The sequence below is a fragment of the Palaemon carinicauda genome, chromosome 1, assembly GCF_036898095.1.
Source record: "Palaemon carinicauda isolate YSFRI2023 chromosome 1, ASM3689809v2, whole genome shotgun sequence".
NCBI classification, from domain to species: domain Eukaryota; kingdom Metazoa; phylum Arthropoda; class Malacostraca; order Decapoda; family Palaemonidae; genus Palaemon; species Palaemon carinicauda.
Genome location: NC_090725.1, coordinates 125,362,255 through 125,386,618, shown reverse-complemented (window position 1 = coordinate 125,386,618; position 24,364 = coordinate 125,362,255). Strand labels below are relative to the sequence as shown.

The following is a 24,364-nucleotide window of genomic DNA, read 5'->3' as shown; positions in this document are numbered from 1 at the left end:
TGGCCTGTAAAGCTCTATGGAACAGACATGGGCCTTTAGAATCAAAATAGAGATAATTTGAAAATTTGTGACTGAAAAATGCTTGGAATCTTAACAGGGGCACACAGAGAAGATCCTATTACAAACAAGGAAGTAACTTAAAGAGGTGGTGCCTAGAGGCAAAAAAAATTACACTGACACCTCAAAGAATGGAGAGGGTTTGGGTATGTAAGGAGAAGGGGATTGGAGCAGTTATGCAGAAAAGTAGTAAATACAAAGGTACCATGAATAAAGGCACCTTCAAACGGGGCAATTATCGTCGACTTTTGACTTGCGCAATTACCTATAACTGTCGGCGACTTCTAAATTCACTTCACACAGCTCGCTACAAGAGTTGCAGAGAGTTGGCAACTTTTGTTGGGCCACCTAAACAGAAACCTTCAGAAACATCTTTCAAACTTTCAAAGTGCGCTCGTAGAGAGGCTGCAATTTTTTGGAAACCCACTTTCTGCAGGTCCCACAGATGTTTGGTTTACGTCACTTGTGCCAAAAGTAAATTTTCTGCATCTGGAGACCACAATGCAATATTTTCCTGTAGTCTGCTGTTCTCGGTAAAGTCCCTGGTGGTAGAATGGCCTTTGTTTTGGTTGTGCCCTGGCACCTGGCTATGACTATTTTTTAAATTTTCAATGGGACGAAGTATAGAGAAATTGCGGATCTCGGTAATTAAACAATGACAGAGCGGTGTTTGGGAAAAATTGTCAACTTTGTCCAAGGTACGCGTCTGCGCATGCGCCTTGGAACTACAGTACTCGGTAGCCTAGTAGGTAATTGCGTGACTAAAAATTGACAATAGTTGCACCGTGTGAAGCAGCCTTAAGTCAGCTAGGAAGATGATAAAACAATAACAAAAATGCTCAATTGAAGACCCAGGCAAGGACAGAACCAAAATCATTAGGAAGTAAAAAACAATAATATAAAATGATTGAGATCAAATGAAAATTTAGATAAGCTATCACTCAAAACAGAAGAGAGTCTAGAGAACTTATTTCATGTCTAATTCTTTAGAGGGAACCGTATATAAGAATTTTGATAATGGTGTTAATTATTATTCATATAACATGAAAATTACACAGCTTATAATTAATTGGATTCCACAGAACAAAGTGAATATTTCAACTCAAACAGAATTAATTGGACTCAAACAGTATGTTACATAAAATCTAGGTAAAAATTGAGAAGAAACTAGACACCAAAGTAGAAAGTTAGCAATAGGAATAGACAACATAGCAGATAATTAAAAGAATGCTATGAAAACCTCTAGCAGTGCGACAAACATTTTACTGAAGTAGAACCTACTTATAATATTTACTGGATACAGCCTAGACAGCCATCACTTAAAAATGAAAAGATAATATACAACACAAAGATATATCTATTCTAATCATAAACTTATGGGGATATTCTTCAACAATTACATACCTGCAACTCTTTTATGTCTTTTTTTTCCTGAAGAGGAGCTGCTCGCTGAACGAATTCATTGAGTGTTGCTAGCAAAACAAGTTGGGCTGGAGGTGATAGGGTCAAGGTACCTTCTTTTATCATGACAAGTAAGGGTCCCCAGCATTCTCCTAGCTGAGAACTTGGACATTGTTGGACATACACGTAGAATACCTGCAATACACTCACCTCCAATGGGAGACTCTGTAAAGGCAATAAATATCCATGTAGTAAAATACATCAAAGCCTAAATTTATCAGGAATGAGCATTAAACAACATATAAATAAGTAACACTAACTTATGCTGTATAGATAAAAATTATTGTCAATAAACTTATAATATACACAAGTACTGTTATCTGGAGGGAAGATGTGGCAAACCACTCATCTTTTATGGTCGCTTTACCTGTAGCTATAAGTCATGGTCGACAGTGACTTTTCTCAAGGATTAATTGGCCAGAGCAAAAATTCGTCTTCATGGCCTTTCAACGTTTTCAGAAACCCTCGTCCTCTATTAGTAGGTATTCCATTGGTCGCTCTATCTTATTATATCATTAACCCTTTTACCCCCAGGCTATTTGGAAATTTCCAACCCTTAACCCCCTTGGGTTATTTTTTTTCAAGCGCATTTTGCAGTATATTTTTTTTAAATTGCTCTAACAGCCTTAATTTTTGTCATAGGGAGGTCAGGTTGGTCTCATTCTCTTGGAAAATGCCAGAGGTTTCTCAAAAAATTATCAAAAATATGCCAAAAAAAATTTACATAGCAGTTTTTTGCAAGGACGTACTGGTACGTCCATGGGGGTAAAAGGATGAGTTTTGTGAAACGTACCAGCACGTCCTTTGGGGGTAAAAGAGTTGAGTGACAAGTCTTTGGTACTACAGTACAAGAGACATAGTGCATCAACTTCCCCTTTCGTTGAAGGTGTGGTAAACTAACAGCTCAAAAGGAGTGGAATACTCAAGAAAACAGTGTGAAATATAAGCAAATTTTATGCCAACTAGCAGTAGAAGTATTCATGTGGATAGAAGCTAAAAAAATTAAGACATAATATCTAGGTTTATCCTAGCAAGGTATAATATGATAGTAAGAGTATCAGCACAAAAAAAGAGTATTCTTAATTATACAAGTTGCCGTTAGACTTGGAGATGTGAAAGGACCTTGGAATTTGTGGGGGTATGTGAGTAACAGATATATCTGCAATGGGCGTTAACTATATATTTCTCATGTAAGGTTCAATTCAGTCAAACCAAGCAGCTTGGAAATTAGGGGAGATGTTACATTAAGCCTTGTCACATAGATGTTACAGAAACTCAGCACCTCCAATATCACAAATATGACTGCTAGCTCTTTTGATTAAAGCAAAAATAGTTTGTGAATCTAATGTTTATGGTGAGGGACAGACTCAGAAGTTACAAACTGGGAAAAGCTTTGCAGAAAGCTGCTCTACTACAGATTCCACAGAAACCTCAGTAGCCTTCGCCGGTATTTATTGCTGTCAAGCAGCAAAGCCTCAGTGTTAAAGTTTTTTTTTCAGAGGAGGAAGCCAGATCAATAGCCAGAGGTTTCATAATTTCATGTCACTTAAATCTTTTATTTCTGTTATTTACACATTTTACGGTTCATTTCAGCATATCTTTTGCCTTCAACAGAAAACACAAGCTTTCCTTCCCATTCCTCTTGCCTACAGAACACCTTTCTCTACTCAAATCCTCCCCCTCTTCTCATTGAGTAAGTGTAAACCTGAAATTTGGTTGTTTTGCAAAGAAATAACTTTCTTATGTCACAAAAGAAATACTGTACCTTTTAAAATGATCGCTCTTCGAGAGAGAGAGAGAGAGAGAGAGAGAGAGAGAGAGAGAGAGAGAGAGAGAGAGAGAGAGAGAGAGTGTGTGTGTGTGTGTGTGTGTGTGTGTGTGTGTGTTATTGCACTACAAGGGGAGGAAAGGATATGGGTGCCAACAAATATATAGATTGGACATATATTATGGGATTACTGTACTTGATAAATTCATATTTTTTGGTAAAATTTTTACTGTTCTACTTTATTTTTTTAGGGATTTAAATTTTAGTCCATGTAATATATAGTGTATTCATTTATATGCAACTGTGACAGAGATATTTAATTATATATCTTCTATGCAAAATTCTCCTGAATGTTGATTTTGCTTTAAAATTAGTCATGAAGGGAAGAAACCAAATTCTAAGGTCAAGAACCATAATATAATGTCTCACCATATCATATAAAATAGGGAAAAAGGTCTCAACCTCATTATACCTGGCTCACACCCATAATAAATATAAATTCAAGAAAAATAACAATAAGACAAAGAACTCACAGTATAAAAGCTACCTATCAACTTACTAAAGTCAAGGTTACCAATAAAGCCATACAAATCTCAAGCCGCATAAAATACTTGGACGTTTATCTCATCTCATCTTAATCTATTTATCTCAACTTTTTATATTTTTTATTTTTGAGAAACCAAGCTAAACTTATGGGCATTTGTTTTATTAAATTCCTCAAACCTCTAAAAGTAAATCAGTTTAGTACATTTTAATACTGCATATGTGATTATTTCACTTATTATTCATGATGTTTACATATCTTTTATTTCATTTTTGTAGGGGGAAACCTAAAGAGTCATAAGTACACAATTACCAACTAAATACACTCCAACCATTTGCAATCAAACCCATAAAAAAATCTATGCCCCAATAAATGATCATTATGGATTAATTTGACAAAATCACCCAGTCAAATTTCTAAACACTTACCAAGAGAGCCTTAAAGAGTAATATTTAGATGAAGGGAAAGAAAGTGAATTGGTCTGTTAAGGAAGTTCAAATAAAGCTACAAAAGAGAACAATGAATCTACAAAACATATGGAATGACGATACACAACTAAGATTTTCAATTGCAATAAAAATCATAACTCACTTGTTGTGAACCTTCCACTATTGGTGGTTGTTTCACGACCTGTTTCACTGTTGCTACCAAAGTATGCAATGGAAGCACTCTTAATAGTGACATCATCTCAACGAGGCCTAGCTGTTGTGAGCATCCACTCCACAGCAGTCCACCAACTCCACTCTGTCTACTATAAATGTCACTATTCTTATTCTTCAAATTTGTAGATGACAGCGCTGCAATACCTACACCCTGAAATGAGACCATTTTAATTATCACAACCAAACGAAAGAGACGGAGACAAGAAAGGATAATACTTTCATGTAATTCCTATTTTAGTATATACTAGAACATAATTAAGTCAATTATCAATTTGATTCCTATTCTAGAATGTATAGCCATTTTTCTTGTCCACACAAATGTTATCAATGCGAACTCAATAGCCACATAAATATACCCAAGAAATTAGAGGACATTCTCCTTCTAATGAAATTTAATAGGTCTACCTATCCACAACACTCCGTTAAAACTTTAGCATCATTAGTACACAAAATTTGTGAGGGTTCCTTAAACATCTTGTTGTAACTTCTAAAATTATCAGTAAATCTAACATGGTGTTCAACCACTAAATATATTAATTCATAATACAAAATCAGTATTTGAACAACCAATCCCTCATAAATGTCTACATTAATGTCTTCAAAATGACCAAATGCACTATACAGTAGTCAATTTATTTTAGCGAGGCAGATTTGCACTGACTTGCAGGGGTGCCCTTTTAGCTCGGAAAAGTTTCCTAATAGCTAATTGGTCGGAAGTATTTTTGTCCGAATACCATCGTGTTCAAAAAATTATAAAGTAATGTGTATTGAAACTTATTTACTAACCTAAGGTTCTACCTCATATATAGGTTTTGTCAATAAATAATGTTAACGAATAAATATATTATAAAGTATCGTGATGGTAAATCTGAATTTAATAACAACACCTGCCAAAGCAACAACAGGAGCTTGTTTTCGGATGCACGCTGCATAATTTTGTAACTTTTAACATATTTTAACACAAATTGGGATAAATTACACTAAGCACAAGAAAAACATGTTAATATGACTTTTCTTTGAATACCAGAATCTACTTTTTAAAAAGGTGGAATTAATAAAACTCGCTATTGGTGAAAATAGCGGTTAGGTAAAAGCAAAACCCACTTAGAATGGGTCCTGGGTAAAAGGAGCACTCTACTGTTAAACACCGAAGAGAGAATGGAAGGGAGAAGGAGGGGTACTGCGATTATAACTAAGCGGTGAAATTATGAATTCGTTTACTTGTGATTCTTACGCAATTTATGCAACACTACAGTAGAGGTTACTGGTTAAAGATCAACAAGACCCTGCAATGGCTCTGCTGGCTCCTAAATAAATCTTCTGCCTCTGAGATATTGCTAGAAGACATCCAGCCAAGAAACTGCAACATCTTGAGGTTACCAAGTAATCTGAAAATTCTGTTGACTGAGCAGTATAGTTAGGAAGTCTGCAAACTACTCTGATAATGGCCAAAAGAGAACTCTCATCATCCATTTTACATTTATGGACACAATTAGTATTTTAAGATCTGCCTGATAATACCAAAATGTGGAAAGCCATACTAATTTAGGACATCCAGGGATGTATTTGTGATGTACTACAGCATTATTATCCTCATCCTTGCTTTTGTTGTTACAAGACAATCTGCAACACCGGTTAAAAAAAAAAAAACAGAATATTTCTAGCTCTAGCGAATCATCAAAGAATGCAGCCTAATACAGAAAAATACATTCAGAAGTAACCAAACAAATTATGAGAGAAATAAAAACACTCTGAAATGAGACTTGTGTCAGACTGCTTTTTAGGAAGCATTTGTACTCAGTTTAAACTCTTATAGTTTCAAAACTTCACTTATATGAAAAAGATCCTTCCACAATAAGGTCACAGCAGGAAAAAACTGCTTGGTATCAAACTATACATAAAACAAGGCAAGACTGTTATAATAAACTGCATTCTGAGGATAAATATGCAATTATACAGGTAGCCCCACCATGAGAATTAATTTTGAGAAGTAGATATGGCATTGAATAGGTACAGTTTGAGGTGTAGAAATAAATATTTCATCTTTTATTAGGAGAAAGAGTAAAAAAAAGCTGGAAAAAAACAGATTTTGCTACTAAATGAATAATGAAACAATGGTTAGCAAAGCTGTGATCTAGCAGAGGAGAAACATAAGGAAAATTGGCATGAATGAGCTTTTGACAGAGGAAGGTGATTGGTGGTTACGTAGGAACCATGTGGACCATATGCCAATCTACAAATGATCTTGAATCCAAGGATATTTATAAGACACAAACAAGGGCACACATAAGTGGTGGGATTATGAAGAAATTAAAATATATTTACTCATGACTCCAATATCAAACAAGTAAATACAATACTGTAAAACTAAAATGCAAATGCCACATGCGACTATTCCAACTATGAACAAATAAAAAATGAAAACACTGCGGTTAAATTTAACATGAAACATTCATATGCCATAAAAATATTAACTTGCATATATGCATTACATATATGAAATATATTGCAGACTTCAGTATAAAATAAAAATTAGACTATTTACAGCCTTACCTCACTTTGAGTCATTAATTGGGTAAGATTCATGACATTGTATTAAATTCTATATACTTAGTGTAAACTGAACCTTCAAAAACCTCTCAGACACCCTGCGAAACACTATAAGCAGCCCCATATACAGTAGTCGTTAATACAATAAAACTAATTTCTCTTCATAAAAATCATATCATACTTATTCAATTAAAGAAATGTATAGAATTTGAAAAAAATTACATTCATTCTCCTATTTATCAAAAAATTGTCAGAGTTGAAAATGACTTAATACTGTATAAGGTACTATATAACTACACCAGAGAAACTCATGCATATAACTTATAACTTTCATCCTAAGCAAACAAACAAATTACAGTACTAGTAATACTGTATTTAAGGATTAGTGAATTTATTACACAAGTAAGACATTGAAAACTGAACGATTGGGATTTAAAGCTTTCCTGGTTGCTGCAATATGTTTTTCCCTTTTGTCATAAATATCTTAAGCACTGACAAACTTATAAAAATATTCTGTAATCTAAATACTAACACACAATTACCTTATCCTAACTACAGATACAGTACCACAAACTTCTACAATTACAGTCTAGTACCCATATACCATTTGCCTACACAAAACATGTGTACATAATGTTTATACTGCACTGTCTACAGTACAGTATGTGTTTTAAGTGTAAAGTAATTAAAATAGCGAATATGAATATAATTTACCCTTTTCTTACTATACAAGCCCAAGACTTTTACATAGGAGAGATAACAGCAAAGTTTTATAACAAGAATTAAACAGGTAGCCAGTAAATACCTGGTTGGGACCAGGGAAGCCCCACCACTCTGCTTGCTCACTGAGTAGTCACTTTGATCGCAACTGTGACTTTCTAAGGGGTTAGTGATAATGGAAAACTATGAATAAAGGACTCAGGTTTGTATGGTTAAAAAAAATACGAATTATCCCTGTGGCCGCAGGGGCATAAAAGCAACTAGAATAGTGCCAACGTATCCCTGCGTGTCGTAAGAGGCGACTAAAAGGGACGGGACGAGGGGGCTGGGAACCCCCTCTCCTGTATTATAATCCTGTGAGACATCAAAGAAGTGGAGCTGGGGGGAGAGTGACTGCTCCCCGCACTCTAGTTTTGGGGTGTTTGAATGTGCATGGATGTAGTACGATAGAGAGTAAAAGATGTGAGATTGGAAGTATGTTTAGGAATAGAAGGATGGATATATTGGCCTTGTGTGAGACAAAGATAAAAGGGAAAGGTGAAGTGATGTTTGGTGAAATGTCTGGTAGAGTGTCTGGGATTGAAAGGGGAAGAGCAAGAGAAGGTGTGGCTTTATTGCTGAGTGAATGGATGACAGGTAAAGTAGTGGAATAGAGGGAGACATCATCTAGGTTAATGTGGGTAAGGGTTAGGTTGGGTAGGGAATGTTGGGCTTTTGTCAATGCGTATTGACCAGGTTGTGAGAAGAGTGAAGAAGAGCGGAATGAGTTTTGGAATGAATTAACTAGGTATGTAGAAGGACTGGGTAGAAGGAATTATGTAGTTGTCATGGGTGACTTAAATGCTAGAGTGGGCACTGGAGAGGTAGAAGGAGTCACTGGGAAGTATGGTGTACCAGGTGAAAATGAGAGTGGTGAGAGACTGGTAAATATGTGTGTTGAGCAAGAGATGGTGATAAGTTCTAGCTTTTTCAAAAAGAAAGATAAAAACAAGTATACATGGGTAAGAGTGGCAAATGGGAGAGTGGTAGAAAGGGCATTAATGGATTATGTGTTGATAACTAAAAGAATGTTTGGAAGATTGAAAGACAAGCACGTGTTTAGGGGTATGGCTAATGGTATGTCTGATCATTTTTTGGTGGAAGGAAAATTAGTTGTAGCAAAAGAGTGGGGGAATAGAGTTGGTGGATGTAATAGGGGGCTAGTGAGGGTTAAAGAGCTAATACAACCGGGGGTAAAAAGTAAATATCAAGAAAAGTTGAAAATGGCAAATGACGAAGTGAAAGTAAGAGAAACTGGAAATTTAGAGGAGGAGTGGAAGTTAGTAAAAGAAAATTTTGTTGGGATTGCAAGTGATGTGTGTGGCAAGAAGTTTGTTGGAGGTAGCATGAGGAAGGGCAGTGAATGGTGGAATGAAGGAGTGAAGGTAAAAGTGGAAGAGAAAAAGAGGGCTTTTGAAGAATGGCTGCAGAGTAATAGTGTAGAGAAGTATGAAAGATATAGAGAGAAAAATGTGGAAGTAAAGTGCAAGGTAAGTGAGGCAAAGAGGGCAGCTGACCTGAGGTGGGGTCAGGGATTGGGTCAGACATATGAAGAGAATAAGAAGTTTTGGAAAGAAGTGAAGAGAGTAAGGAAGGCTGGCTCAAGAATTGAAGAGATAGTGAAAAATAGAAATGGAAGGTTGTTAAAAGGAGAGGAGGCAAGGAAAAGGTGGGTGGAGTATTTTGAGAGTTTACTGAATGTTGAGGATAATAGGGAGGCAGATATAATTGCTGTTGCAGGTGTTGAGGTGCCAGTGGTGGGAGATGAGAATAAGAGAGAGATTACAAGAGAGGAAGTGAGGAGAGCACTAAGTGAAACGAGAGTAGGAAAAGCATCTGGTATGGATGGTGTGAGAGCTGAGATGTTGAAGGAAGGGGGTATGACTGTACTTGAATGGTTGGTGAGATTGTTTAGTGTGTGTTTTGTGTTGTCAATGGTACCAGTAGATTGGGTTTGTGCGTGTATTGTACCACTATACAAGGGTGAGAGATGTGCATGAGTGTTGTAATCCAAGGGGTATTAGTTTGTTGAGTGTAGTTGCAAAAGTGTATGGTAAGGTACTGATTAATAGGATTAAGGATAAAACAGAGAATGCAATCTTAGAAGTACAGGGTGGTTTTGGAAGAGGTAGGGGTTGTATGAATCAGATTTTTACAGTTAGGCAGATATGCGAGAAATATTTAGCAAAAGGTAAGGATGTGTATGTTGCGTTTATGGATCTGGAGAAAGCGTATGATAGAGTTGATAAGGAAGCAATGTGGAATGTGATGAGGTTATATGGAGTTGGTGGAAGGTTGTTGCAAGCAGTGAAAAGTTTCTACAAAGGTAGTAAAGCATGTGTTAGGATAGGAAATGAAGTGAGCGACTGGTTTCTGGTGAGAGTGGGACTGAGACAGGGATGTGTGATGTCACTGTGGTTGTTTAACTTGTATGTTGATGGAGTGGTGAGAGAGGTGAATGCTCGAGTGCTTGGACGAGGATTGAAACTGGTAGACCAGAATGACCATGAATGGGAGGTAAATCAGTTGTTGTTTGCGGATGATACTGTACTGGTTGCAGAAGCGGAAGAGAAGCTTGGCCGATTAGTGACAGAATTTGGAAGGGTGTGTGAGAGAAGGAAGTTGAGAGTTAATGTGGGTAAGAGTAAGGTTATGAGATGTACGAGAAGGAAAGGTGGTGCAAGGTTGAATGTCATATTGAATGGAGAGTTACTTGAGGAGGTGGATCAGTTTAGGTACTTGGGGTCTGTTGTTGCAGCAAATGGTGGAGTGGAAGCAGATGTATGTCAGGGAGTGAATGAAGGATGCAAAGTGTTGGGGCAGTTAAGGGAGTAGTAAAAAATAGAGGGTTGGGCATGAATGAAAAGAGATTTCTGTATGAGAAAGTGATTGTACCAACTGTGATGTATGGATCAGAGTTGTGGGGAATGAAAGTGACGGAGAGACAGAAATTGAATGTGTTTGAGATGAAGTGTCTAAGGAGTATGGCTGGTGTATCTCAAGTAGATAGGGTTAGGAACGAAGTAGTAATGTTGAGAACGGGTGTAAGAAAAGAGTTAGCAGCTAGAGTGGATATGAATGTGTTGAGGTGGTTTGGCCATGTTGAAAGAATGGAAAATAGCTGTCTGCTAAAGAAGATGATGAATGCAAGAGTTGATGGGAGAAGTACAAGAGGAAGGCCAAGGTTTGGGTGGATGGATGGAGTGAAGGAAGCTCTGGGTGATAAGAGGATAGATGTGAGAGAGGCAAGAGAGCGTGCTAGAAATAGGAATGAATGGCAAGCGATTGTGACGCAGTTCCGGTAGGCCTTGCTGCTTCCTCCGGTGCCTTGGATAACCACAAAGGCAGCAGCAGTAGGGTATTCAGCATTATGAAGCTTCATCTGTGGTGGATAATGTGGGAGGGTTGGCTGTGGCACCCTAGCAGTACCAGCCAAACTCGGTTGAGTCCCTTGTCAGGCTGGGAAGAACATAGAGAGGAGACGTACCCTTTTTTGTTTCATTTGTTTGATGTCGGCTAACCCCCAAAATTGGGGAAAGTGCCTTGGTATATGTATGTATCTCTAAATTCATCATTTGTTCTGGCACAAATACAAACAATTGTCCTTTACATAGGAGACCCCTCCTTAGGTGGGAGGAAGTTTCTGTTCCAACTGGCTGGAAAACTAATTCCAGGATTCCTAAACTTGGACCCTGTATGTAGTGAGAGTTCAGTTTCCATACAACTCGTGCACCAATGGTGTGACTATACCAGCAGGTCCACAGCCCATGCACTAAAGGACACTGAGGAGAAAATCTCAGTGTTGTAATGCTGAGTCATATGTACACTAATGGGTATGCTTGGTTCTAAACAAGTACCATATATGTATCCTAATGGGTTTGTTTGGTTCACACAATGTGGCATATGTATAGCAATGGTTTTACCTCGTTACTACACACTACCCCTTATACGGAGTGTGTGGAATGACACTTCTATACCATGTAACAGAAAAGCTACCAATAAAGTGGGGCTTGCCTGCTAATGAACTGATTCAAGCTGACAGGGTTTCTGATGCTGTGCCCCAGTTAAGGGAAAGATGACAGTGAAAGGAAAGGATCAATCACTCTTCCTTTTCATCTCAGTCTAAGACATAACCTCCATCCTCGATCTGATGGTCAATTCCCGCAGGTAATGGGCAGGAATCCTCATCTGATATTTCCACATGCCTGCCTGGAGTACCTGTGTCACAAAGATTCTCATGGAATGACAGGGTTATAGCTACTCCCTTGACATCATGTGATTTTATCCAAGCTCCACCCGGAGCAGGAGGTAAGGATGGTTAATGGGTACAGTCAATGATTTCTTTTAGTCAGGAGAAGATTGTACTTAGTCACCTTCTTTTTCACTCTCCTCGTGCTCAGGAAGAAGAGCGGCAGGTGATGTTAACTTGTTTGTGTACATTTAAGGTAGCGGTCAAGTGTCCTTACAAAACCCACTGAAGTAGCTTATCTAGATCATCAGTTGCATTTCCATGGCTCGCAATCTGAGACAAAGGAATCCTGGTATGGAGAAGAGACGGATTCTTGGTTTTAGTTAGAAGTTCAAGATTAAAAGGGGATGAGATCTGTCCCCCGTGTTCAGTATGAGCAACACTAAAGAAGAGCCCATGAAGCTCGCTAACTCATTTGTTGGAGGCTAAGGCAAGCAAGAAACTTGTTTGAGGGAGTTTTCTGTGTGAGGTAAGCCCAACAGTTCAAAGGTGTCCTCTTCAGGGACTGCAAGACCTTATTAATTTCCAAGAGTGGTGGTCCTACCCCTCTTGGAGATAAAGTATGTTAAAAACTCCATAAGAGTGTGGACAGCTTAATCTTAATGGCAATATCAAATCTTTTCAGCCTAAAGTCAGATCTGACTTTAAGGCTTGAAGTGCTGGGCTCTCCCCACCAATCCCAAGAACGAGCTTTTCTCTTCGGGGGGTAAAGTAAACATTTGGCTAACTATGGCATAGAGGCTACAAAAGGTAAAGCCCAATTTCCCAACCAAAGAATGTGGCCCACTTGGTCTGGCACACTGAAGTAGACGATTCCCAGAAATATCCTCACACCTCTCACGAAAATTTTCTCAGAAAGTCTTTCTCTGAGAGAAGATGCTGGATAACCTCCACCTGTGAATCCAAAGTGATTCCACCGAGTTGTGGGATCTCTGGGCGTGTAGTTAGTGGAACATGTTGAACTGAGAGGCAATACCCTTGGAGCCTTTATCAGGAGGGGTAGAAGGTCCAGGTACCATTCTACTTAGGGCCCTCTCGATGATATTAGTCATACTGAGTTGGGAGTGGCCCGGACATGATTTAAGACACTCCTTATCAGGCAGAACAGTAGAAAAACTTAGATGTCGATGCCGTCCCACGGATGCTGGAAGACATCCTCGAACGCTTTTTCCAGGTTTGGCATGGGTAAGCAGAATATCAGAATTTTCTGACTAGCGAGGTTGCAAACAGGATGGCTATCAGGAATCCTTCAAAGTCAGGGTCTTGCTTACTATCTGAGAATGCAAAGATCATTCTAGGCCTACGATCTGAATCCCCCTGCTCAGTTTGTCATCTTCTGATGATCTTTTGCCTGGAATCAAGTGGGCTGTTAGAGTGACTGGGTCAAGCACTGCCCACTCATGGATCTCTACTGTCAGTTGGCAGAGCTGCAGAAAAACAGTACCGCCTCCATTGTTGTTTCTCCCTCTATGATGGTGCTGTCACTTATTCACACCACCAAGTGACCTTTCAAAAGAGGGCAAAAGTGTTGGAACACAAGGAGAGCTGCTTAAAGACTAAACACTTTGAAATAGGATTGACGTACCCATTCGGTCATTTCTACCGACTCTATGAATGATTCTAGGGGTTGCACGAGGTGTGCTCCCGTCTCTTCAGACACACCCGTGAACCAACAAAGCTTTGATGCATTTATATATACTGTAGAGGCAAATATCTGGCTCCTCTTTCCTGTTCAGTGTCAGTTGTGCCTCTCCTGTAATGTCAGTTATATAAATTGAATTGAATAAAAATTTAGGCCTTAAGCCAAGCACTGGGGCATCAAAGGCCATTCAGCGCTGTATAATGCAAATTAATCAACCATACCCGTCCTCTCACATTTGATATCATTTTAACTTCCCAAAACCAATCACACATACAATAATATCTAAATGAAAAATAAAGAGGTATTAAAAGGATTAAAATAATAAATTAATAAAATTATTTAAAGCTCATGATATAAACTAATACTCAGTATGAATTTTTTCAAGTTCAGAGTATTACAATTTTCCCCAGTATATCTCTTAAAGGTTTGTCCTGGAGAAAATGCGTCCTCCTCCGAAGATTAAATACAGGACAATTGACTGAAATATGTTTGATATCTATTGTCACTTGACAGGTATTGCAAAGAGGGGCCGGTCTCCCTTCACCACCCTACATTAAATAATTGTGGGTTGCATGAGTAACGCCAATACGCAGTGTAGTTAAAGTGATATCATCCCTCCTACTTGTAGAATTAGAAGATGACCATTTATTCACTGAAGGGTGGATTTGTTTGTTTTGTATTGGTGGTCAGTTCAGACCATAAAGCCGGCCACTTGTTCTTACAGTAAAAATGTATCTTGCTTTTAAGGTCTTTGTAAAGAATACTTTGGAGGATAGATTAAGTAGCCCTGAAGCTTCCTTAGCTGCCTTATTTACTCGTTCATTTCCATCAAACCCCACATGGGCAGGGATCTAGCTGAAGTGAACACTGACATTCTTCCTAGACTGCAGAAGTACTAACCAGTATTGAACCTCTTGTACTAGATGATGGCCAGGCATAATTTGCTTAATTGCGAATAAAACGCTATTGGAATTTGTAAAAAATGTATAAAAACTATTTTGATTACCATTTCTAAAATATATATCGGACTCCGAGAATTATAGCATACAGCTCAGTAAATACTGAACAAGAGAATGGAAGCTTCTTTCTAATAATAATATCACCTACCACAATTGCACTTCCAACTCCAGCAGCTGATTTGGAACCACCCATAAAAACAAGTTTCCCATGATGTTGAGCAGCATGATGTGAAAACTCACTTTTCATTACCTTACTGGCTAGGGTATTTTTCCCTCCTGCCGTATAACACATGGTAAATAAGATAGGAAGGCATGCTGGATGATAATAATAATAATAAAATTAGCTATAAATCAATCATAAAACAAACGAGGGCGCGAACAAGAGACAGGAAAAACCAAGCCTGACGGCGCTAGGAGTAGGCAGGGCTACCAACAGAACACAGGGTCAGTGAAGTGCTAACAAAATGAAAACTAAAATGTAATATCTGACTCATGAAAGCCCCCGAACTAATGCAAGCATACGAATGACGTTAAAATGATAAGCAAGTTCGTGTCGCGAACGTAAATAGCCAAGAAATAATATGAAGAAAAGAACGCCGAAGGCGATCAGGCATGCCAACCTACCAAAAATATGCACATGAATATGAAAGAACTGTTATCATAAAACAGGACAATATAAAATACGGTGTGTGAACCGTGGCTATCCATAAGGTTCATAACGAGAAACAATCAGTATGGAGGACTATTGAAAATCGTTAAGAACGACCGAGAGAGAACGAGGAGGGAGCCGAGACCCATGCAAGGTCGTGAATAATAAAGCTGAAAAATATAAACAAAAAGGGGCAAGGCCCCCTCCAAAATCTCAAAACTCAAAGATCTGGTACTTAACTTAGATGTAGTGACAGTGGAGTCAGACATCTTGAGGTAAATCCAGAGAAAACCAGCGAAAATGCGGGTAACAAACTGCGTGCTATAGAAAGGAGTGACGTCACTGGCGTGGGATTGCTAGTAGTAGTACGATGTTGAACGGCACCTCGTTGTTCGGGGATTTTGACAGGAGATATCTAAATGGTGCGAGACCTCTGGTTGTGAATTATCACGCCCCAGTATTATATCGACACCTTATACAGGTGAGCGAGCTGGGTTCAACCTGGCATTCCCATGCAATTTTCTCTCTGGTAATATATAGATGGTGCTATAATGGTGCTAAAGGAGCATTTCACTGGGCGGCACGGGTCTCCCGCCCAGAAATAGATTTTTCCTACGTCAAAATCCCTTTTTTCCCTCCTGCCGTAAAACATACCTTAACAGGTGGATAACACCAAGGGATATCCTGACTCTGCTATATGTGCTGTAAACAAACCCACCTCACTGGCATCATTTTTCAGCTGTAGTTCTAAAGGCTTGGGCACTCTTGATCTGTTAGGAGCTCAATCTAAAGGAGCCCTAACATAATCACTGTTAGGATTGTTTCTTATAGCAAGGGACCTAGCTATAAACCTCAAACTTGACTCATCCATGCCTATAGAAAGAGGCGGCATTCCAGAATCCAAATACAGACTATCAATGGGAGATGTTCTGTATGCACCAGAGCAGATGTGGAGCCCCATATTGTGAACATTATCAAGTTTTTCAAGTAAAGTCTTAGTAGCTGACCCATAAATTTGACATGCATAGTCTAACTTGCTCTGACACAAAGATGTATGAATTCTAAGCAAATATTCTATCAGTACCTAATCAAAATGTGATACGACTTTTAAGATGTTTAGTGACTTTTTAAACCTGATTCATAGGTCACTTATATGGGGACCAAAGGTCATTTTCTTGTTGAAAATTACCCCAAGACACTTGATATTTTTCCTCATAGGGAAAAATAATATCATTTAAGAAAAAGGTGGGGATCTCTTCTCTTTTACGAGTATGAGTAAAACAGATGACTTTGGTCTTCTGAGCAGAGAACATGAATTCCCAAGAATTTTCCCATGCACAAGCTGCCTTTATAGCAATTTGAAGCTTTTGGCATGCTTGTAGTGCAGATGATCCACTGCAATAAATAGTAAAATCATCAACAAATAGTGACCCCTGTATGCCAGGAGGTAGGCGATTCACAAGACTGTTGATAGCAATAGCAAATGAGGTCACGCTCAGTTCGCTTACATTAGGGGACACCTTCTTGCATGTAGGATGAAGAGAGTTCTGACCCTACCCTTACTTTAATCAGTTTGATAAAAATTCTTCAATAAAAGAAAACATATGTTCTCCTATACCCCACGAGACCAACTGCTTTAAAATACCGCTCTTCCAGGTGGTGTCATACGCCTTTTCAAGGTAAAAAAAGACACCCACCACCTGGTTTTAGTTACAAAAAGCATTTGAATTTCCCTTGATAACATCAGCAAAGGGTCTAGTGTACTTAAATTCTTCCTAAAACCAAACTACCTGTTTGATAAAAGGTTATTTGATTCTAGATACCACACAAGCCTGTTGTTAACCATTCTCTCAAATAGTTTGCAAGGCTAAAGGCCTATAACTAAATGGCAGTTTTGGGTCTTTACCAGACCTATGGCCAGAAATTATAATTGAAGAATGCCATGAATCAGGAGATGTGTGAGAGGCCCATAGACCATTAAGCGTTTCTAATAAAAATTCATTAGTATACACTGGGAGATGTGAAATCATTTCATATCAGATGCCATTCTCACCTGGGGCAGTCAAAGACAAGCTAGTAATAGCATTTTGCATCTCATTACTAAAAGGAAAGTTAAAAGCGTCAGTTTTGGAAGAAGCAGGAGGAACAACAGATGTTGTTGCTCTAATTTGTTGAAATGCTGGGGAATAATTGTCAGCACTTGATACATGAGCAATTGCTTAGCAAGTACTGTACCTCTCCTACATCTTTGAGGTCAGATATATATCTATTATTTTCCCTTAATATTGGTAAAGGCCTAGGGACAAACTTGCCTTGAAGTTTTCTAATCTTATCCAATATTTCCTTTGAAGGAGTTTTGGTATTGATATTAGATATATATTTCCCCCAAGATACTCTCTTTGCTTTTTTAAAAGTTCTTTTTTGTTTGGCACAGGCTCTAAGGTACACAATTCAATCTGCTTCATATTCTGTTCTTAAGTACCTTCTAAAGCAAGTTCTGGTCACTTTCCTTGCATTGGCACATTCTTTACTCCACCAAGGAACTACAGAGCAATAAGATAAACCACATGTTTTATGTATAAACTTTCTGGCATTATCATCAATAACATTTGAAAGATGTTGATAAGCATGCACTGGAGATGTAAAGTTACCATACTCTCTATCCGTGTGTGCACAGTTCCATAAGATGTTCAGTTTGCCTCATCTATCTTCCTTTTTGGTGGACATGGAGCAGGAAGATTGTGAGCATAACTTAACATTATTGGGCAATAGTCATTGCCATGTAGGTGTTGGTTGACTGACCAAAGGTAATCCAATCGAAAGGATGAGGAACAGTTTGACAAATCGATGGCTGATGTAGAGTTGTAGAATACATAATACCTAGCTGGAGAACCATCATTCATTAGTAATAGATCATTGTTATTGATTAATTCTTCAACAAGATTACCCCATCTATTACACACATTTCCAGCCCATAAGTATGCTTTGCATTAAAATCACCCATTAAAATAGAAGGGGCAGCCTTTGACCCTGTCTGCTCTGAAATGGTTGTTGTTAGTCAATTGTCCTTTGGCCCTTGGTCAGCAACGGTCCTTGAACTATGCAAAAGGAGCCCATGATTGGTGAGCTTGTGTGTATCTTTACTATCAATACCCAGTATTGAGGAAAATTATTACCTCTAAAATCCCATACTTATGTATACTAAAGTATATTCAACTATATTTCTCTGTTAGCTTATTTATATATATTTACAATTTTTATGTAATGGTTATGCTGAAAGATGCATAAAATATAGGAGACGATAGCTAAATATGTCTGAAGTGTGAAATTTGCCTAGAAAGTACACAGCCAACAATACATTATGCTACCAATGTCTTTCTTAAATGTGGAAATTTGGTATATGTAGCATCTATATTTCTGGATTTGAGGGAAGGGGCTCACTACTGCTTAGTAAATAACCCTGAAATATAATGGTCATGTCCTTATGATCCCTAGTGATGAGGAAAATTACCAGTAAATGCCCATACAGTACTAAAGTATATTCTCCAATCTCTACAAAAAAATCTTTGAAGACCAATTTCTCTGAACATGAAATTTTCAGAGAATAATTACTACTTTTTTTCAATATTGACTGATTTTTGTCATTTTAACATGACAAGATATAGAATTTTATAGCCTACAATAGTACACTCGCTTTTAGAAAAAAACAAAGAACTTCCATATGAAAAATAACCATTTTTTAAAGTATTTCTATATACAGTATTGATAAAATAATGCATATAAAAAATAAAGAACCCTATGAAAATTCCAAATGTACAACTTTTAGAGCATAGAATTCTCTTTCCAATGATTTTAAAAAGAGAAAAATTGATCGAAGCCATAAAATATTCATGACGATGGAATAAAAAGCTTAATCATGAGTACACCTTGGAAACAAGTGGTCCAAACCCAGAACTGGGTTGCAGAATTTTTCAAAGATTACACAAAATGAATATACAGTAACTGAACTGCTATTCAAAACTTAAGAAGTTATCCCAGGGTTCTCAGTTTTCTCTGGATTCTCCTAGAACTATAAAAAAACAAAGCAAAATTGTAGAGGCATATACTAAACATTAATTTACTTTACATTTGAGCACTCAAAGCATTCAGCTGTCAGCTGACATAATTCCAAAATGGAGGAATGTAAATAAACAACGTTCTTGTATACACAAAAACCACAATCCTGCTGAAAAAACATTTCACAAAGCTGGGAATAATTCATAATCATATTGCAATTTATGAATTTATATTTGAACTACTGACCCCAGCATTCATAGCAATTCTGAAAGACACCCCAACTGAAAGTTAAATAGCCTAAAACTAAATTTGAATAGATGGGTACATATAGACATCCCAACAGTAAACCATCAACAAGAAAGCTGAAAGCCAAAGGGAACAATGACACATCATAGACTAGTTAGTTGCTTTCAACCAACCCAGATAATACAATAATTCCCAGAGGAGGAAGCATTTTTCAAGGAGGAAAATTTTTAATGTGGGGAAGCATTAACATTTAAACAGCTTCAACAGAAAAGCAATATGAACATTAGGGGAGTTTCACAGAAAAAAAATCAAACTTAAGATGAAACCACAGATTAAAACTTCCATAATTCCTTAACTAACTAACTAACTAACTAACTAACTAACTAACTAACTAACTAACTAACTAACTAACTAACTAACTAACTAACTAACTAACTAACTCACACTCACACTCACACTCACACTCACACTCACACTCACACTCACACTCACACTCACACTCACACTCACACTTTCTCTCTCTCTCACACACTCTCTCTCTCTCTCTCTCTCTCTCTCTCTCTCTCTCTCTCTCTCTCTCTCTCTCTCTCTCTCTCTCTCTCTCTCTCTCTCTCTCTCAAAGTCACATCATACGAATCAATTAGTCTAAAATGTGGGCACTCATAATCAAAAGGTCTTACCTGCCAAACAACACTGATGGCTGCTAAAAGATGAGGAGTCTGGTGATGACATATAGGTGATAAAAGCTCCACAATATTTTGTCTCACTGCCCTTCTGCTGCCTAAAATGAATGGGGAATCTTGATCATCCTTTGTGGCAGTCCAAAGAGCAAGCAATGATGAGATTATACGAGGAAGGTGGCTGAGAAGTGTGTGGCGAGCACAAGCTGCTGCATCTAAACCACTTTCAACAGGAGCATCAACAATTTCACCAACTGGAGAAAATACATGCAACAAATTATATAAGATCTGACCAGCAGATTGACTTGTTGGAGAGGCAGGAGAAGTACTTGGGGATGTAGAGGACCCAAATGCTGGGGACTGTGCTGGATCCAGAAGACAATAGTGGACAATAGTAGTAAGGGACTGCAATAACAATAATACATAATCTGGTGGAGCCTGTGGAAAGTAAGATCCAGGGAGGTAATGATGAGCCATGCACTCTAATACTTCACACATTAGATAAGTCACACGAAGTGCATTATTAGGCAAAGATGGACCCATATGAGGCAATGCAGCTGTAAACAGATGGAGCCATTGCCCATGAAGGTGACGCAAGTGATGCTGCTTCATTGCCACTGTAACAACTTCCATAAACATAGGCTGTGCTGGGATAGGCTGACCTGGCTGATATTTTGAAGAACTCAACCCTGAATATTTCATACTAACACTTGGGGGGTCTTTAATTCCTGCCCCCTCTGCACGATCTGAGGCTAAGGTATCTTCAAGGCGTATGAGAGCTAATGTAAGATCAATAACTCTATCTAAATACGTTTCCTGGTGAGGCAAATTACTGACTTGATTCTGTGAACGACAATTATATTCAAGAACTTCCTCGGTGAATGTACGTGTTTCTTGTGTACTGCTATGTTTACTGTCTGAAATCCCTGCTCCTCCACCAAACCAAGTCATGGCATGCACAGTGGAAAGTAAGCAATGCAACACACACTTCTGTACCTTGCATTTACTTAATAAATCTGTAATATAGGGTGTAAAGCCCCTTGGAGAATCCTTGACCAGAGGTGATAAGTGTGTAAAAACAAGAACTAGGACTTCTGCTGAAGCAACTTGCACTTCTTGATTATCTATCAAATGTTCATCTCTTAACCTTAAATGGGGAAGACAAGGGTAATACGATCGTAAATAATACAAGCAAACAGTGATTACCACTTGTAAGTACATAGTTGACCTAAACTGACTAACCATCTCAGATACATTTCCACCATCAAATCCATCACCAAACACTGATCGTCGGTGTCTTGCCAATAAAATAATCAATGGTGAATTCAATTGCATGGTACTGATGCTGGTGGATGCAAGGTTTAAAAGTGATAATTTTGGTTGTGCTTCTATGACATTACGAATCAGAGACAGTCCATTCAAACATTGCCCGCAGTCTACAACTTGTGTATAAAGAAGCATATGAGAATGGAAAGGGTGAGTAGTCAAATCTGAAGCAAGCCCATCACTCACAGCAGAATGAGACATTGTGTCAAGTTCACTTGACCCATCGCTTTCATTGTTTTTGTAGTGATTAAGAACAACAGACTTTAATACATCTTCCAAAATTTCCTGAGCAATCTGTACTGGAGTAAAATGTTCTTCTTCATCTTCAGACAATGCATCAATAGGCATCCCACTTTGAGATTCTTCCTGAAGAGTTTTTGTAGGAAGATTTTGATAATTTCCATTTTGTATCCTTACTGCATTCAAAACGTTTGATGGTTTGCTCATTTTTGCTAAATCTTCCATATCAATCCAAGGATGCTGAGTAAAAGGATTAATCATGAGAGACATACAAGAATACATCTGAGGCTGCTCATGACTTGAAGGAGACTCAAACTCAGTTAAAGGAGCATGGTGAGTTACCACTTTCTTATTATCTTTAGATATCGACGAAAATGCAAGAATGTGTTTGGCTGAAGAAGCAATGGATTTATCTTTCAGGTGTGAGCCTCTTCCTTCCTTGCTTACATGGTACATCACTTCCCCACCAACTGAACTAATAGCATAAATTTGCGACTCCTCTAACGCATTCTTGTAATTTTGGTTTGGCTGGCTTGAAGGTAATTTCTCAATATTTACATGCTGAACGCTTACTCTGCGTGTATGAGGATGAAGCAAAAGGACCAATATTGGATCCATAATTCTAGCAGTATCACCTCTTTGCAGAGTTGTTGCTAACCATGAATGTGCTAGACTACGCTCTGGGCCACTATCCCCACGTATACGTTCCACCATCAGAAACAGACATCTGTAAAAATACAAAAATATTCTCAAGTAAAATAACTCATCAACATAAATACAGCTTATCTATATCAAACAAGAAATTTACTAATTATACAAAAGAATAAAAAAATTAAAATAAAAAAAGTATATAAATAATTAGAAAGCTCTATGATATGACTAATTCGGAAGTAATTTGTATTTTTCCTCACTATACAAACCTGAGTTCTTTACCATGGATATATGTTTAGGCATAAGCTGGAATCTAGCCATACTTTAGCATGAGGTGTCAACAACCTTCCACTAGTTAGCAAGGGAGAGACCAACCACCATGCTCACACACTCACTCACTGAAATCCCTCACTTTTGATTGCAGTCAGGATTTCTCAGAGATAAGTGATGGCAGGACAAGTATGAGTAAAGAGCTTGGGTTTGTATACATTAGTTATGAAAAATATTAATTAATTCCAAATTTGTCATTTGTTCATATACAGATACAAACCTTTCGTTTTGTACTATGAAGACTCACCCTTAGGTGGGTGGAAGTCCAATTTCTAACTGGCTGGAAAACATGAACAGGTGTGCAACTTTCAGCTCAACAGAGTATAAGAGGAGTACTCTGAAACCTTTTGGACAATCAGGTTGTCAATGCTTGAGAGTCTGACAGCCTAAGCAATCATGGGGAATGAGTATGAGTGGAAACACACACTGTAAACTGATAAGGTAAGAGTACTGTAATGAGAAACAATCCTCATATCTATACTTAAAACTACACATTGCAAAACTTCATCTCGCAGGGAGATTGGGGACATAATGAAATACAGTAAAGTCTCACAACATGAAATTAATTGGTACCGTAATGGTTTTCGTACCGGGAATTTTTCACATTATGAGTTGCCTTTTACATGCAAATGGCCTATTTCGTTCCAGGCGCTACAAAAACACATTAAATGTTTAAAAGAAGACTAAACTCAATGAAATACAATCATTTGGATCATTCAATAATAACCTAACGTTAGTAACCTGAAAAATGAATGTAGACTTAGAGCATAGTAAAAATACCGTAACAAAAATGTGGAACCTTACCTTTGGAGTAAGGTGATGTCTGAGAACGAAGTGGTAGGGAGGATGAAAAATGGCAGAAAATGTTAACAAGTAGCAGAAAACGTAAACACGTAAATTTACAAAACATAATAATAAATGGAAGAAAACATTAACACTTAATTTTAGGAAACATAAACAAATGGCAGAAATATTAACACAACTTTAAGATAAACTTTTTTTTTTTTTTTTTTTGTCTTTTTCTAATTTGGTATCTTTTTTACTTTACCTTTTGTATTTTCTAAATTCAATTAGGTATTTTCTTCATCACTCCCACTTTTATTTTTTGGGATCACTTTGAGCTTCCTATTGGCTTACTAGTATACAATGGCCTCCTTTTAAAAAACTATCCAAGAAAGATTGTTTCTTCCTGCTTCTTAAAATTTTCCAATGACTCGGCAAACGTCATTTATATATTCAAGCACACGACCTGTGATAATTTTAGACCCTCCTTAATTTCTGCCGTTGTCAGTGGATCATCCTCCTCCTCCTCCTTGCTGTTAGAGAACTGTTCCTGAACTTTGTTCACTTGCATGACCTCCAAATCCTTCAGGTCTTCTGTCATAAGTTCTTTTTGGTGCTCCTCCAAAAGCTCAGTGATGTCAGCCTCATCAACTTCCAGATCCATGGAAGTCTATACTGTAACGATCTCGGCAACTTCAGATTGAACAACAGGTTCAGGATCGTCAACTTTTTCGGAATCGGCTTCAGCTTCG

The 24,364-nt window shown here is 37.9% G+C and overlaps 1 protein-coding gene across 2 annotated transcripts in view; it reads right to left on the bottom strand.

Moving 5' to 3' along the window:
* The window catches only part of LOC137651467 (protein dopey-1 homolog), a 501,407-nt gene that overhangs the window by 172,506 nt on the left and 304,537 nt on the right, over positions 1-24,364 (bottom strand). For both annotated transcript variants that reach the window (XM_068384695.1, XM_068384701.1), the window contains exons 11-13: positions 20,283-22,575; positions 4,422-4,643; positions 1,462-1,683 (exon numbers count right to left, since the gene is read on the bottom strand). In XM_068384695.1, coding sequence (XP_068240796.1) covers positions 1,462-1,683; positions 4,422-4,643; positions 20,283-22,575 — 2,737 coding nt within the window. The remainder of the gene's footprint in view (positions 1-1,461; positions 1,684-4,421; positions 4,644-20,282; positions 22,576-24,364) is intronic.